The 16275-nt window shown below is 32.2% G+C and overlaps 1 protein-coding gene across 1 annotated transcript in view; it reads right to left on the bottom strand.

Annotated features, from left to right (window-relative positions):
• LOC134727065 (thrombospondin-1-like) overlaps positions 1-16275 on the bottom strand; it is a 39086-nt gene that overhangs the window by 17781 nt on the left and 5030 nt on the right. The window contains exon 2 of the mRNA XM_063591451.1: positions 8034-8219. Coding sequence (XP_063447521.1) covers positions 8034-8219 — 186 coding nt within the window. The remainder of the gene's footprint in view (positions 1-8033; positions 8220-16275) is intronic.

Here is a 16275-nt window from a genome sequence, read left to right on the forward strand (position 1 = left end):
AAGAAATTGCTTAAATTTTACAATAATTTAGTTTATGTACAGCTTATTTGAAAACAATAATAAAAAATATAGGTCACCGATGAGTTAAAAAAGATATTTCAAATTTAAGGCCAAAAAATGGCATTTTCGCACCAAAGGGAGATAATTTGGAGCTTTTTCAAGTTTTAAAGTCATCTGGGGTCAAACCAAATCATTTTTGTGGGTTGTTTTTTGTACCATATCATAAAGTAACAACTAATTGTTTAATAAATAAAATTTGTAATGAAAAAGTAAAGGTTTAATTTTTTGCTAAAATTTTTGTACCCAGGAGCCTCCTTAAGCTAAAAAATTATAAAAAAAAACCTTTGATATCTCATCCCTTTTTTATACCGTTCTAAAAATAATGTTTTCTAGATTATTCGTTTATCAAGAAAAGACTCAGAAGGGCATAAAAACAAAGATAAACACAGACACCACATATTTTGTAAATATTCTATATCCAAACAGTCTTTGTCCTGCAATCATTCTCTGCAGTGTACCAAGCTATTTGTGCTGTTTCTATCTAATATGTTGAATATCTTCTGTTTATATTATAATTATTGTGCATAAAGTGTGTATAACTTATTATTATGTTCATGTGCAAATAAAAGAAATTCATTATAAAAAAGAGAAAGAAAAGAGAAAGGTGTCTGTGACCTGATATTTTTGTTTACAATTGATGCATGAAACAATGAAACCTTTTTTTAGACTAACTAACTAATCGGAAAAACTTCAAAATGTTTCAATATTAATTGATTTGTAGATGATGTCTTGTAGATATAGACAGTTTCTTTCTATGTATCATACTTTTTAATATTGTAACACTGCCTCTCGGGTGCTAGAGTCGGACACCAGAGAACACAATGAACATAAAGTAAAGGGATCTTTTTATTGTGTGTATGTATATTAGGATAAAATATTAGGGTCGACGTCTAGTTGGTTTACCGTCGACCAAAACACTCTACCGATATTGATTTTATATTTGTTTTGTTATTACTGTATATTTACTAAATATTCGTGAAATAAAATACATGAAATAGAACAGTTTAGATGCTTTATTATTATTTATAAAAATGCTGGACTGGTAGTGGTACAGCTCTGTTCCTGGCCTAGTCCGGTTCCTAGTATGGTTGGTCTTATCTATAACTAACCTAAACAGAGACTTTACTCTGTCACTATCTAAATATTATTAAACTACCAATGTGTAGCGCTAAACTCGATCACATTAAAGTAAATCAACCAGATTCACTATCCCACAGTTTATAATAAGTCTCATTTCCTTAAGACATAATAAATACAATCAACAATCAACAATTCTTTATAGGTAATCACAAAATCGTTCCTACCATAAAGCTTCCGTAATAAATATTAAATACTTGACTTTCTTAAAGTTTGTCACCTAGGAATTTCACCTAACAAAACAAGTTGCACAAAACTATATATTTATTTGCACCAAGCAATATTTACACCAAGGATTTTCACCTAAAACATTATTTGCTCCAAGCAATATATTTACACCCAGGAATTACACCTAAAACATCAATTGCACCAATAAATATTTGCACCAAGGATTTGCTCCCATTTGGCACCTAAAGTTTGCACCAATAAATATTTGCACCAAGGATTTGCTCCCGATTTGGCACCTAAAGTTTGCACCAGCACCGACAACCTTAAATTAAACAAAGGTAACGTTCAATAAGCTACATATTCCAGCATTTATTAAAGTTTGTCACTACCCATTCTTGTCAACCACACACTCCGTATTTTCTGTTGTTGTTTTGGTATTTATACTTTCGACTGACCAATGACAGAGCTTGTTACATATTGTTTACCAATCGGCAACCATGGATCATATTAGGGAAACTCCCGTAATGTTGATACTGTTTGTAAACAACGATTGATCTTCATCAATAAAGATGGGTTTCGACTTTAAATTTATTAGTAGATCATTAGAACAGTTTTATTTGAGTTTATTGTATAATAAGGTAACTACCGCGAAAATACGGAATCAGTACGTGAACTAAAACTTCTTAACAAACTAACATACACAAATCTGTCGTATCATGAAAACAACAGCCAAAATAACAATGACAAGTTTTACACTACTTGTAACATTAGACATCTCACTAACATCTATCGTTTTATCCTCAATAATTTCGAGAAACTATACAGACATAGGTTTACTATAAAAAAGGGGGGAATGTCGGCATTACATTGCCTCCACCTTTAAGGATTTGGTCCCCAAATACATTCGTTTGTAAGATTTAATTAAAGTACAACCAATTCATTATTATTATTTTTCTTAAGCTGACGAAAATACAAAAAGAATTACACGAATAAACTCATCCGTGTTAACAACCTACACTTAAAGAACTTTTGTACTTTGATTTTTTTCCACTCTGGTTTCAGGTTTTTCCTTTACTTCTGATACTAAGGCTTGCAAACATTGTAAAATGTTCCACCAGCAAAACCATTTGATCATTCATTGCTCCATAAACACTGACCAGAAGTTAGGTCACTCATGTGTCCATCTCTATTGAACAAATCTTTCGTTTCTATCTATCCCTGAATAATTATTACTTTCTTTTTCTCTTAGTTTCCCATACAGCCCTATTTTGTATTACATATACCTATTTCACTTTAAATTATACATTCTGGCTTGCAAATATTGTAAAGATATTTAAGCAAACCCGCTTTTACTAAACTTTACTCCATAAACATCGACCAATAATCTGGTCACTTGTGTTTATCTCTATTGAGCAAATTTCTCTTTCTATCAATTTATTATTCTTTACTATTTATTTTTCCAGTTTTTGACAACATTATTTTACATTGCCTATACTATTTCTCTCTTTTATACATGTACTAATATTCGGGCTTGCAAACATTGTAAAGATATTTAAGCAAACCCGCTTTTGTCAAGCTTTGCTCCATAGACACTGACCAGAAATTAGGTCAAACCTGTGTCTATCTCTTTTGAGCAATTAATTACAACTTTACTATCTGATCTGGAAAATATGACATGTACACGCAGCCTTTCTTTCGGAAGGTGCCTCGTTGTGTACGGCTCTCGTTATCTTCAGATCAAATGTCTACTAAATTCTTATTGCTCAATTCTCAAGAATCATACATTCAAGGTATACATTTGACTGGCCAAGCCAAAATATCTACATATCAGTATTTAACTGAGACATTCTTGTCATGCATTGAGCTTTTATCATCTAGCTCAACTCTACATACTCTTACACTATTATTATTTTTCACATTTTACTCATAATACGAGTTTTGAGAACATTCTGTTGATAGGGCTACCGACTAAGATCGTAATAATATTTTGCATCATGCTAGTGTGCTCAACAATTGTATAAACCAGAGTTTCTAACCAAATTATCAGTTGACCTTCTAATTTGTTTTAATTTCTGCATCAGAAATGACCAGTACAGATCAGTATATTCACTTAACGTGTTCATAAGTTCTAAACAAATTATAAAAATATAGTGTTTAGCGCCACTGCAGTTTTTGCCTTTATTAATCATTTATATCTAGAGCGGAACTTCTACAATCTCTGCTACGGATATTCTACAACAAGAGGCATTACCTCTGATTTTGAGACAAAGAACAACATCATCTTTAATTATTAAACAATCCTTAGTGAAAGGAAATCAACATCACATCTATACATAAAACATCTGTTTCGGTATAATAATTGTCCAAAACAAATCGGTCTTCACAATAAAAATTTAAATAAACTAGCTCCAACTAAAACGAGCGTGCGAACTTTTAATGCATATATACATGTACATCTATATAGTAGCCAAAACAAAACAACTGTTTTGATGGCACAACACAATATTAAAATAATAGTATTCACAGTGTCGAGAAATCATTCTCGCTCCTGACTGGACATTTGTCCGTTTTCCTAACGACGAAATGCTCCTCTATTGTTAAAATTTCTATTGAAATTATTTTTATTTCCTCTATAATTATTATCTCCTCGGAATTGCTGATCATTTTGATTTTTGATAATAAGTACTTCATTCGTCAAAGATTCAATACTTTGTTTGATTTTATTTATTTCCCGTTTCAGATCAGGCTCTTGAACCGTTTCAATATCGACAATGCGAACATTTCGGCCTTTCCGTATATCAGCAACTCGTAATGCTTCGAGTCTGACAGCAATATGTTCTGCCTCATTTATTGATTTGGGTCCAACCTCCCTTAATCTGAGACGTACTTCTGTCTCAGGTATTGCATCAATAAAAGAATCTAAAGCTAATGTGTCCCTAACCAATGGAGAGGTACCAGGATAAGCCCTACGTGTCAGTTTCTTAATAGACTGAGCTAATTCAGGCAGACTTTCATTTTTAAATCGTACTCGTGTTTGCAACTCTGCTCTAAACACTTCAGCTCTATTGACTGAACCAAACCTATTCTTAAGAGAGGTGACCAAACTGTCAAAATTGTGTAGTTCTCCATTTGTAATTTCATTAAGTATTGCCCTGGCGTTCCCTTACAAACTGCTTGCCAAAAGCAGTGCTTTTGTTTTTGAGTCCCAAACATTAAGTTCGGCCAACAAATCAAATTGAGTCAAATACTCTTCCAAATCATCAGAGCCGTCATAGATTTGTGGCTTAATCTTACAAGAAATTTCAGATTTTGACCGTCGGACCTCAGAAAAATGACTATTATTCTGATCATCCTTATCATGTCTAACATCGGGTCCCATATTATTATCTATGGAACTTTCATTGCCCCGTCCTAAAATTGGGGTAGACCTAGTGTCAACAGTGTGCTTTTCAAACTTTTCAAACATCTTACTCATATCACTTGAAAAGTCGGAAAAACATCTGTCCATCCGAAGCCTAATTTCTGCCCTAGCTTCGGCCATCATTCTCTCTGTCCTTCTAAAAATTTCAGTACCTTGAGCGTCTATTTCATTTTCATGAATAGTTGCTTCAGCATCACCATGTGTCTCATTCAAGTGTGGGCCAAACGTAACTACGTTTGAATCGTCCATTATTTTCTATCTATGATCTTATATATTCAACTTAATCTGACTCTATAAATTTATCCCACCGCTGCCACCAATTGTAACACTGCCTCTCGGGTGCTAGAGTCGGACACCAGAGAACACAATGAACATAAAGTAAAGGGATCTTTTTATTGTGTGTATGTATATTAGGATAAAATATTAGGGTCGACGTCTAGTTGGTTTACCGTCGACCAAAACACTCTACCGATATTGATTTTATATTTGTTTTGTTATTACTGTATATTTACTAAATATTCGTGAAATAAAATACATGAAATAGAACAGTTTAGATGCTTTATTATTATTTATAAAAATGCTGGACTGGTAGTGGTACAGCTCTGTTCCTGTCCTAGTCCGGTTCCTAGTATGGTTGGTCTTATCTATAACTAACCTAAACAGAGACTTTACTCTGTCACTATCTAAATATTATTAAACTACCAATGTGTAGCGCTAAACTCGATCACATTAAAGTAAATCAACCAGATTCACTATCCCACAGTTTATAATAAGTCTCATTTCCTTAAGACATAATAAATACAATCAACAATCAACAATTCTTTATAGGTAATCACAAAATCGTTCCTACCATAAAGCTTCCGTAATAAATATTAAATACTTGACTTTCTTAAAGTTTGTCACCTAGGAATTTCACCTAACAAAACAAGTTGCACAAAACTATATATTTATTTGCACCAAGCAATATTTACACCAAGGATTTTCACCTAAAACATTATTTGCTCCAAGCAATATATTTACACCCAGGAATTACACCTAAAACATCAATTGCACCAATAAATATTTGCACCAAGGATTTGCTCCCATTTGGCACCTAAAGTTTGCACCAATAAATATTTGCACCAAGGATTTGCTCCCGATTTGGCACCTAAAGTTTGCACCAGCACCGACAACCTTAAATTAAAACATAGGTAACGTTCAATAAGCTACATATTCCAGCATTTATTAAAGTTTGTCACTACCCATTCTTGTCAACCACACACTCCGTCGTTTCTGTTGTTGTTTTGGTATTTATACTTTCGACTGACCAATGACAGAGCTTGTTACATATTGTTTACCAATCGGCAACCATGGATCATATTAGGGAAACTCCCGTAATGTTGATACTGTTTGTAAACAACGATTGATCTTCATCAATAAAGATGGGTTTCGACTTTAAATTTATTAGTAGATCATTAGAACAGTTTTATTTGAGTTTATTGTATAATAAGGTAACTACCGCGAAAATACGGAATCAGTACGTGAACTAAAACTTCTTAACAAACTAACATACACAAATCTGTCGTATCATGAAAACAACAGCCAAAATAACAATGACAAGTTTTACACTACTTGTAACATTAGACATCTCACTAACATCTATCGTTTTATCCTCAATAATTTCGAGAAACTATACAGACATAGGTTTACTATAAAAAAGGGGGGAATGTCGGCATTACAATATATCAGCCTTAATCAGCAGAAATTGGTGGAAATCGTCAAAAAAGGACAATAACTATATAAATTCGTCTGATGATTTCTGCCATGTTTGACTTATTTGGTTATTTTGTTGAACTGACCAGTTTTGTATATTTAAGTTTCTAAATATCTGTAATTGTTTTCAAATTGATATGCAAAAATTAAAAAAATAATAATAAAATTTGTCATTTAAGGGCTCTGACTCCTATAAAAAGTCATATGACTGTTTTGATATAGTTATCAAAGGTACCAGGATAATAATTTAATACGCCAGACGCGCGTTTCGTCTACATCAGTGACGCTCAGATCAGTTAAAAAGCCGAATAAATACAAAGTTAAAGAGCACTTAAATAGACAGAAGGTAGATCTCAACATTCTGTACATTTTTTACTCTGTTAGATTTTCTCTACTCATAGCAGTTTTCAAGATAATAGACACAACTTTCATTTTACCCCTATGTTTTATTTTTAGCTATGGCGGCTATGTTGGTTGGCAGGCAGGGTCATCGGATATTTTTTTTAACAAGATACCTAAATTATGATTGTGGCCAGGTTTAGTTGAATTTGTCTATATTGTTTCAGAGGAAAAGATGTTTGTAAAATATTACAAAAAAATACGATTTTTTTTTAAATTGACTATCAATGACAATTACTCTTTAAGGGTTCAATTGACAATTTTGATCATTAGACTTATTTGTAGATCTTACTTTTCCAAAAATTATTGCTGCTTACAGTTTATTTCTATGTATAATAATATTCAAGATAATAACCAAAAACTGCAAAATGTCCTTACAATTACTAATTCAGGGACAGAAGACCAACTGTCTGATTCATCTGAAAATTTCAGGGCAGATAGATTTAAACTTGATGAAGATTTGTATTTCAGGTCAGATTCACTCTGAATAAATTAGTTATATTAGATATAAGCCAAAAAATGCTTTTTACCCCTATGTTCTAATTTTAGCCATGGCAGCCATGTTGGTTGGCAGGCCGGGAACGTCGGAAACATTTGTAAACTAGATACTCCAATTATGATTGTTGACAGGTTTGGTTAAATTTGGCCCAGTTGTTTCAGAGGAGAACATTTTTGTAAAAGTTAATAGACGACGACGGACGACGATAAACGATGGACGCCAAGTAATGAGAAAAGCTCACTTGTCCTTTCAGGCCAGGTGAGCTAAAAATATATTTTATATACTTGTCTTGACCGTTCATATGTGAATGATGGCTTATCTACCTAATGAATGATATTAATAAATGATCTTGCTATTACCTTTATTACGAAACAGAATTAGAAAAATCAAAATATGTCTGTAATTATATTTTGTTATTACTGTAAATACTTGATCAAAAGATATGAGAAACGTTAAAAAAAATAGTTTTATATGCGATGTTTTCTAGACTTTTTCTTTCGAATATTTTTTTTCATGGGTTTATTTGTTATTCGCTCTCCATCTTATGATTTTTTATTGTTTCTTCGGTATCCTTTGTATATATTTGTAACGACTCACCATATGTAAGATAACAGCCTTGTGACTGTGAAATGTGTGTATAAGTATCAGCTTCACTGTCCTCTTTTATTCCTGTTCTTGTCTGTGTACCTCTGCAGTTTTGATCTAAACTTCCATAAATTTGTATGCATGCTCCCCAATCATACCATGTTGTCGTTATTGTAGCTTCAGAGAAAGCTATTTGATCTATAAATAAAAGATCAACTGTATTAGCTGTTATGTGGGGATTATTGATCTGAAGTCTAAGTCCGTTTTTTCTAACACAATTTTACCCATTTTATTAGTTTTGCCTTATTTATCTTGACATAATAACTTATATTTAATGTAGTGTAGTTATCAAAGTGTCGACAATCATCATTGCATTGTTAAGAGTAGCTTTTACGAAGACTACAATATAGACGATCGCAGTTGAGAAGTTTAAAAACAACATACGACTTACTTTTATTTAAAGTTTACAAAACATCATGAGACGACCACTCGTTGGAAGTTTACAAAGCAACATAAGGCAAACGATCACAAGAATTTTACAAAATATAATGGACAAACGCTCACTACAAAATTACAAAACATCAACAGGCGAACGCACATCAGAATGTTACAAAATAACAGGAGGCAAACCCTCGTGATAATTTTATAAAATAACAGGAGACAAACGCTCATAGATGTTTAAATTAAATACCAGGCGAACTATCATTAGAAGTTTAATTAAGTATTTGAGAAGTGCGACTAAAACGTTTACAAAAGACATAAGGCCAACACCCAATAGAAAGTTGTGAAGCGATATGAAGAACATTAGTTAGAATTTTACGAAACAACATCAGTGGAACGCTTATTTGATGATCATAACAAAACAACATGAGGCGAACGTTAAATTAGAATTACAAAACAGGATGAGACATACGCATGTGAGCGGTTAACAAAGCGACATGAGGCACACACATATGAGATGTTAACAAAGCAATATATGGCGAGCGATCATTGAAGGTTTACAAAACAACATGGGGCCAACGCAAGTCAGACGTTTAAAGAACAACATGAGGGAAACTCCCATTGCAAGTTTACAAAATACCTTTAGTACAACACTCGAAAGTGGTTAACAGACACCGTGAAACCAAAGTTAATTGGAGTTAACAAAATAATATTAGTTCAACACACGTAAAACGTTAAAGGCATACAAAAACATTGAAAACATTTACATATTCAGGTTCTCAAATATGGAACAGTTTAATCAAAATAAGTAATACACTTGTATCTTTTAAAACAAAATGTTACAAATTTTTCATCAATTGTGCAAATTAATATGCCTTTTCATTATCATTTCAATACAATTGTATATTGTGTATAATATAACTTTATAATACTCTGTGTACTTATAACTTTGTTATTATTATTTTGAGGACTCTCAGAAAAATAGTTTTAACTAATAGGACCATCCTCTTAAAATAAAGATTATTTATTTATACGATACAGTTACAGGGGAAGTAATGACGTTGCTTACGTAAAATGATATTTTCGCGACGTCGAATTGTGACATATCGGGAAGAGATGCATTTTTCGACTGATTTTTATCATTCAAACTGATTTAATTTGAAAACGAGTTCATGGACCCCCATTTTTGAAACCAACATTTTGTTTCATTTTGCAGGGAGATTATGTGGACCAAATTTTATAAAACTGTAAATAGTGCAAATTTTTTTTAATTTGGATAAATATACAGCAAAAAAATACATCGTTTTTTTCTCAATTCATGACCATTTGATAATTTTGAGCAAATATACAAAATTTTGACCTCATTTAACACAAAAAGTAGCACATGAATGTATATATGTTATTACATATTTGATTTAATCAGGCAAAATATAGCGTATAAGCAAATTTTCATCAACTTGTAAATACGGAATCAAAACTGTATCGTAGGCCCTAAACAAAACAACACGAGGCGAATGATCATTGGAAGTTTACAAAATGTTTCATTATGTTTTTAAAGTGTTGTTAGTCTTTTGGCGTTTTTTTTTTTTTTTTTTTTTTATATATACCCATACATTGTCAGTTTGTTTCTGACTTGCAAGTTCAAAAATTCCTTTGGTATTTTTAAACTTCAAACAGTTGGATTTATGTGATCGTTATATTCATGATAATGGACATTATATTGTTTAAGAAATTTTGTTTATCGAACCTTGAAATTGAAATTTGAAGTAATTTGCATCGTTCTAGTACATTTATCAGGGAAATATTCGTTTGATCAGATTAAAAGTGAGTGAAATTCGAAGATTTACAAATAAAAGACAAGGGTTAATAATTGAACGTTTTCATTGCATTTCATATATATACATTTAATCAAAAACAAGCTTCAAATAAAACAATAATACAATGTCTGCATGTGTAATTAAAAGTTAATATTGTCTGTAACTAAAGGTTAACATTGTATGTAACTAAAAGTTAACATTGTCTGTAACTAAAAGTTAACATTGTATGTAACTAAAGGTTGACATGGTCTGTAATTAAAAGTTAACATTGTCTGTAACTAAAAGTTAACATTGTCTGTAACTAAAAGTTGACATGGTCTGTAATTAAAAGTTAACACTGTCTGTCACTAACAGTTAACATGGTCTGTAATTAAAAGTTAACATTGTCTGTAATTAAAAGTTAACATTGTCTGTAACTAAAAGTTGACATGGTCTGTAATTAAAAGTTAACACTGTCTGTCACTAACAGTTAACATTGTCTGTAATTAAAAGTTAATATTGTCTGTAAATAAAAGTTAATATTGTCTGTAACTTACTTAAAGTTAACATTGTCTGTAACTAAAAGTTAACATTGTCTGTAACTAAAAGTTCTTTCACTAAACAATTCAAAATTTGGTGACTATGTGGATCGCATCTATCCCATCGAATTGGAGATAGAGGATACTACAGATACAGTTAAGTCGGCTTCATATCTTGACTTACATCTAGAAATTGACAATGAGGGTCGGTTGAAGACAAAACTTTACGACAAAAGAGATGATTTCAGCTTTCCAATTGTGAACTTTCCATTTCTAAGTAGCAACATTCCAGCAGCACCTGCATACGGGGTATATATCTCCCAATTGATACGATATTCCCGTGCTTGCATTTCCTATCATGATTTTTTTGATAGAGGGTTACTGCTCACAAGGAAGCTATTAAACCAAGAGTTCCAAATGGTGAAGTTGAAATCATCCCTTCGTAAATTTTACGGACGGCATCACGAGTTGGTTGACCGTTATGGAATAACCGTTTCAAAAATGATATCGGATATGTTCCTTACGTCGTAACTACAATCCCCTTCCCTTTCATGAATTTGACCTACCGAATTAGACTATTTACCGGATATGTAATCACATAAGCAACACGACGGGTGCCGCATGTGGAGCAGGATCTACTTACCCTTCCGGAGCACCTGAGATCACCCCTAGTTTTTGGTGGGGTTCGTGTTGTTTCTTCTTTAGTTTTCTATGTTGTGTCATGTGTACTATTGTTTTTCTGTTTGTCTTTTTCATTTTTAGCCATGGCGTTGTCAGTTTGTTTTAGATTTACGAGTTTGACTGTCCCTTTGGTGTCTTTTGTCCCTCTTTTAACATTATTTGAACTAAAAGTTGACATGGTCCGTAATTAAAAGTTGACATGGTCTGTAACTAAAAGTTAACATTGTCTGTAACTAAAAGTCAACATTGTCTGTAACTAAAAGTTGACATGGTCTGTAATTAAAAGTTAACACTGTCTGTCACTAAAAGTTGACATGGTCTGTAATTAAAAGTTAACATTGTCTGTAATTAAAAGTTAACATTGTCTGTCACTAACAGTTAACATGGTCTGTAATTAAAAGTTTTTTTTCTGTCACTAACAGTTAACATGGTCTGTAATTAAAAGTTAACATTGTCTGTAATAAAAATTTAACATTGAATGTAACTAAAAGTTAACATTGTCTGTCACTAACAGTTAACATGGTCTGTAATTAAAAGTTAACATTGTCTATAATTAAAAGTTGACATGGTCTGTAACTAAAAGTTAACAACTTTATCACAGTGTGTAATTGACGTTTCGCTGTTTGTTTTAAACTAAGGAAAACATTTAATTCGTCTAACATTTGTAGTTATAACAAACTGCCAAGACCAAATGGTTTATTCAAAGTTTTTACTATATTTACTTTTAACTAACGAACTATCAAACGGTTATTGATTTCCAATAAAAGTGAAACAAGAAAAGAAGCCCGGATATCGTTTCAACTAATTACAAGGGCGAAGACAATACTTGTCAACTTGTCGTCGTTTTGTCTGAACAAACCAAACAATATTGCGATTCATTTTATTACTTATTTAAATTTAAATATTGTTAGAGATACACTTTTTTATGCACTACAGAATTCAATATTCTAAAACGTTTTGTTCAACTTAAAGATAACAAAAAACCATCAAGTTCTATTCATATTCTATTATAAAAGCCTGCGTAGATATATATAAATATTTTATTATATAAAACTATCCATTCCCTTGTGATCGTATTGCAATTTGAGTTAACAATATTGCAAAGTAGAATAAAAGCTAAAACATCAGACTAGCAATTAATTAAAACCAAATACTGTATCAGTAATTTTCAGGATAGGAATCTTTTTACAAGGTTATCGTGTAATGCATACGTCACAAATGCTTGCTTTTAATTTTCCAACCGTTAAAAACCCACAGAAAAACAAAGACAACAAAAAAACAAATTATAAGCATGTCAATAGCCAAATCGATAGGTTGTTTAATACAACCGAGATGATATGAACAAGTTTTAAGTTAATATCTTGTACGATTTGTCTTCGCAAAGGTTGAAATATTTTAACATTATGAGCAACAACAGCATTAAATGTCTATTGTAGCCCCTTTTTATCACTTATGAACTATTGATGCATATTGTATTTTTCCATAAAAAATCTATCTTTATTGGTTGAATTGCAGAAAATAAAAACCGTAGGTAGTAATAGTTGATATTGGTGTCATTCCTAGCCGAAATGTTAATTAAAAAAAACCAGACTGTTTTGAGTTACCTGTTTTGAACGACAGCTCAAATTATTCATGTAAATGTAAGTACAGACATTGTTCTTAATCATGTCTTGGAAAAAAAGACTTGCCCTCAATTGTTTTGGGATCTTACTTTACTCGGGGTTTTGACTTTTTGAGCGCCGCTATTAATTTTTGGTTTAGAAACGGGCTTCTGACATATTAAAATTATAAGTCTGGTATCTTTAAAGAGTTTTGCATTTATGAGTTATGTACTGATGTGTTTTGATTTTAGAATGTGATTACACGTTGCATCTGTTATCAGATCTGTTTTCTTAAGATTACTTGTATGTCTTTTGTTGGAATAGTTTAATAGTTATATAATTTTCTTCATGTTAATTTTCTGACGTTGGAAAAAAAAGAGGGACGAAAGATACCAAAGGGACAGTCAAACTCGTAAATCTAAAACAAACTGACAACGCCATGGCTAAAAATTAAAAAAGACAAACAGAAAAACAATAGTACACATGACACAACATAGAAAACTAAAGAATAAACAACACGAACCCCACCAAAAACTAGTCAGGTGCTCCGGAAGGGTAAGCAGATCCTGCTCCACATGCGGCACCCGTCGTGTTGCTTATGTGGTTACAAATCCGGTAAATAGTCTAATTCGGTAGGTCAAATTCATGAAAGGGAAGGGGATTGTAGTTACGACGTAAGGAACATACCGTATAGCGGGTTATTTTCGCGGGTGTAAAATTTCGCGATTTTCATTGAATAAGGTATTCGAAAAATTTTGGCGGTTATTATTTTGGCGGATTCAACATTTTTAACATTACCTTAGCATGTACACTTTTAAATTGGCGGAATTTATTTTGGCGATTTTGTTCTATCCGCGAAAATAAGCGAAAATTTACACCCCGCGAAAATAACCCGCTATACGGTATCCGATATCATTTCGTGATGGCGTCCGTAAAATTTACGAAGGGATGATTTCAACTTCACCATTTGGAACTCTTGGTTTAATAGCTTCCTTGTGAGCAGTAACCCTCTATCAAGAAAATCATCAAGAAAATCATGGAATTTAGACAGTTGTTTACTGATGTTCATATTTTGTAAATCGATTAATACAAAAAAAAACCAATGAAATCTCCAACATAAACTGAGTGAATTACATGAACTTTAAAAGAGAGACCAGTTGGGTCAAAATGGTACTCATCTTATTATGTGCATGCATCAACCGCAACGTAAATTCAACCTCAGTAAAAAAAAATCTGCACTTCGGTATAGAACACAATCGGTAAAATTAAAATTAAATTATTATTAATGTATCTAAAGATCTAAGACTATGAGTGCACGCCTTCAGTCAACAAGTGGCTTATAACATCTGTACATAATATTCTCAAAATGAAAACAACATGTTATAAGTTTCGTGCGTCCGAAGCGCTTTTTCTGGATTTATTTTTATCAAGAACGTTCAAAAGTAAAATCACAAAAATACCAAGCTCCGAGGAAAATTCAAATTGGAAAGTCCCTAATCGAATGGCAAAATCAAAAGCTCAAACACATCACACGAATGGATAACAACTGTCATATTCCTGACTTGGTATAGCTTTTTTCTTATGTAGAAAATGGCGAATTAAACCTGTTTGTACAGCTAGCCAAACCTCTCACTTGTATAACAGTCGCATACAATTCTATTATATTGATAACGATGTGTGAACAAAACAAACAGACATAAAAGGTAAAGATGTCAAAATAGGGGTATAAAATTCAAAACATTGTGTTAAAGTCCTAATAACTTAAAAAAACCAAAGAAATATGTACAAAGAAACACAAAATGGCATATAGTCAAAGCCCATAAGCAAAACTGAAAGACAAGAACGCAAACATCCACTATAACACAACACAATGACGGGATGTATAAGTACCGAGCCATGTCAAATGGATATCACTCAAATAGACCAAACAGTAAAAGCAGAATACCTCAATGCCAAGGACGGATAAGAACCGAATCAGCTTTATGACGGCTTCATCGTATTCATCTTATATTAGAAAAAATATAGCAGTTATATTAGAAAGTATCGCATTTATTAATTTTTGATATTAAAAAATCATCGCTATGATATAAGACAATCATCGCATTGATATTATAAAATATAGCAATATCTTTGACTTAGGGTGTAACACCACTAATTCGGGGCCAGAAAGCACATACCAGAAAGTAGTACATATTTAACACAAAATAGTTCCTACGCATGGACATAATTTAGAATATTTTATTAATTTTGGTATCAAATGAAAGCTGCATGACTGGTGATCATTGTAGAACAATTTTTGACTGATAAATTTGAATAATAAAAAAAATGGCATGAAATTTAAAAAGGAGGGTACATTTTGCCTTTTTGTCAGATCGGAAGTACCTGTTTTGGTACATCCGAAGTTCCGGGAACCAGTTCTTTCTTATATGCCATGTAAGGTATGTTGATTTTTTCAGTACAGAACACCAGAAAGTGTTGCTTTGACATGCAATGATTGTCACTTTATTTGAACTTAAGATAAAAGAGCTGTGACCACTCGATATTGAGGAATTTAACATAGAAAGCTATGGGGCCATTAATTAGTGGTGTACTTCCTTATAGGTGATTTTGGCTTAGCAAACAATTGAATTCATCTCAATTGCATTCCATTGAATTTGCTAATATTAACAGAATGTGTACATCTGCAAATGATAAATCGTGCATTTATGTTTCATTTATTCAACAATCAATTTTTCGTTTAAATACACCTTGCTTGTTATTACATAAAATAATTCATGGAAATTATACACCAGACGTATGTAGTGTTAAATTTCACCCTGTTTTAAGAAAAGAGTCAGTACTTTATGCCGAGAAATCTGCTTTTTTTCGTACAAATGCTAACGTTCGTCTGAAAGTTCACACAATGCAACTCGTTAATATAAGACAATATCGCTTGCTGATATAAGAAAAGTTTTCATCGAATCGCTTCTTCCATAGAATGGTTCCACAATAGAATTTCTTCGGTACAATTTTAATATATATCGAAATAATTTAATTTTCAGTGGACTAATGTATCAACCAGACGAGGATACAAAAATAAGAATACGAAATTTCATCAACAAAGAGCTTGGCATATACAACGCTTTATCCTTTGGAAATGTCCATAGATTCGGGGAAAAGGATCAAAACGGTATAAGACCTATAGTAGCTCGCTTCA

This window comes from Mytilus trossulus, chromosome 7 (genome assembly GCF_036588685.1).
Source record: "Mytilus trossulus isolate FHL-02 chromosome 7, PNRI_Mtr1.1.1.hap1, whole genome shotgun sequence".
Lineage (NCBI taxonomy): Eukaryota > Metazoa > Mollusca > Bivalvia > Mytilida > Mytilidae > Mytilus > Mytilus trossulus.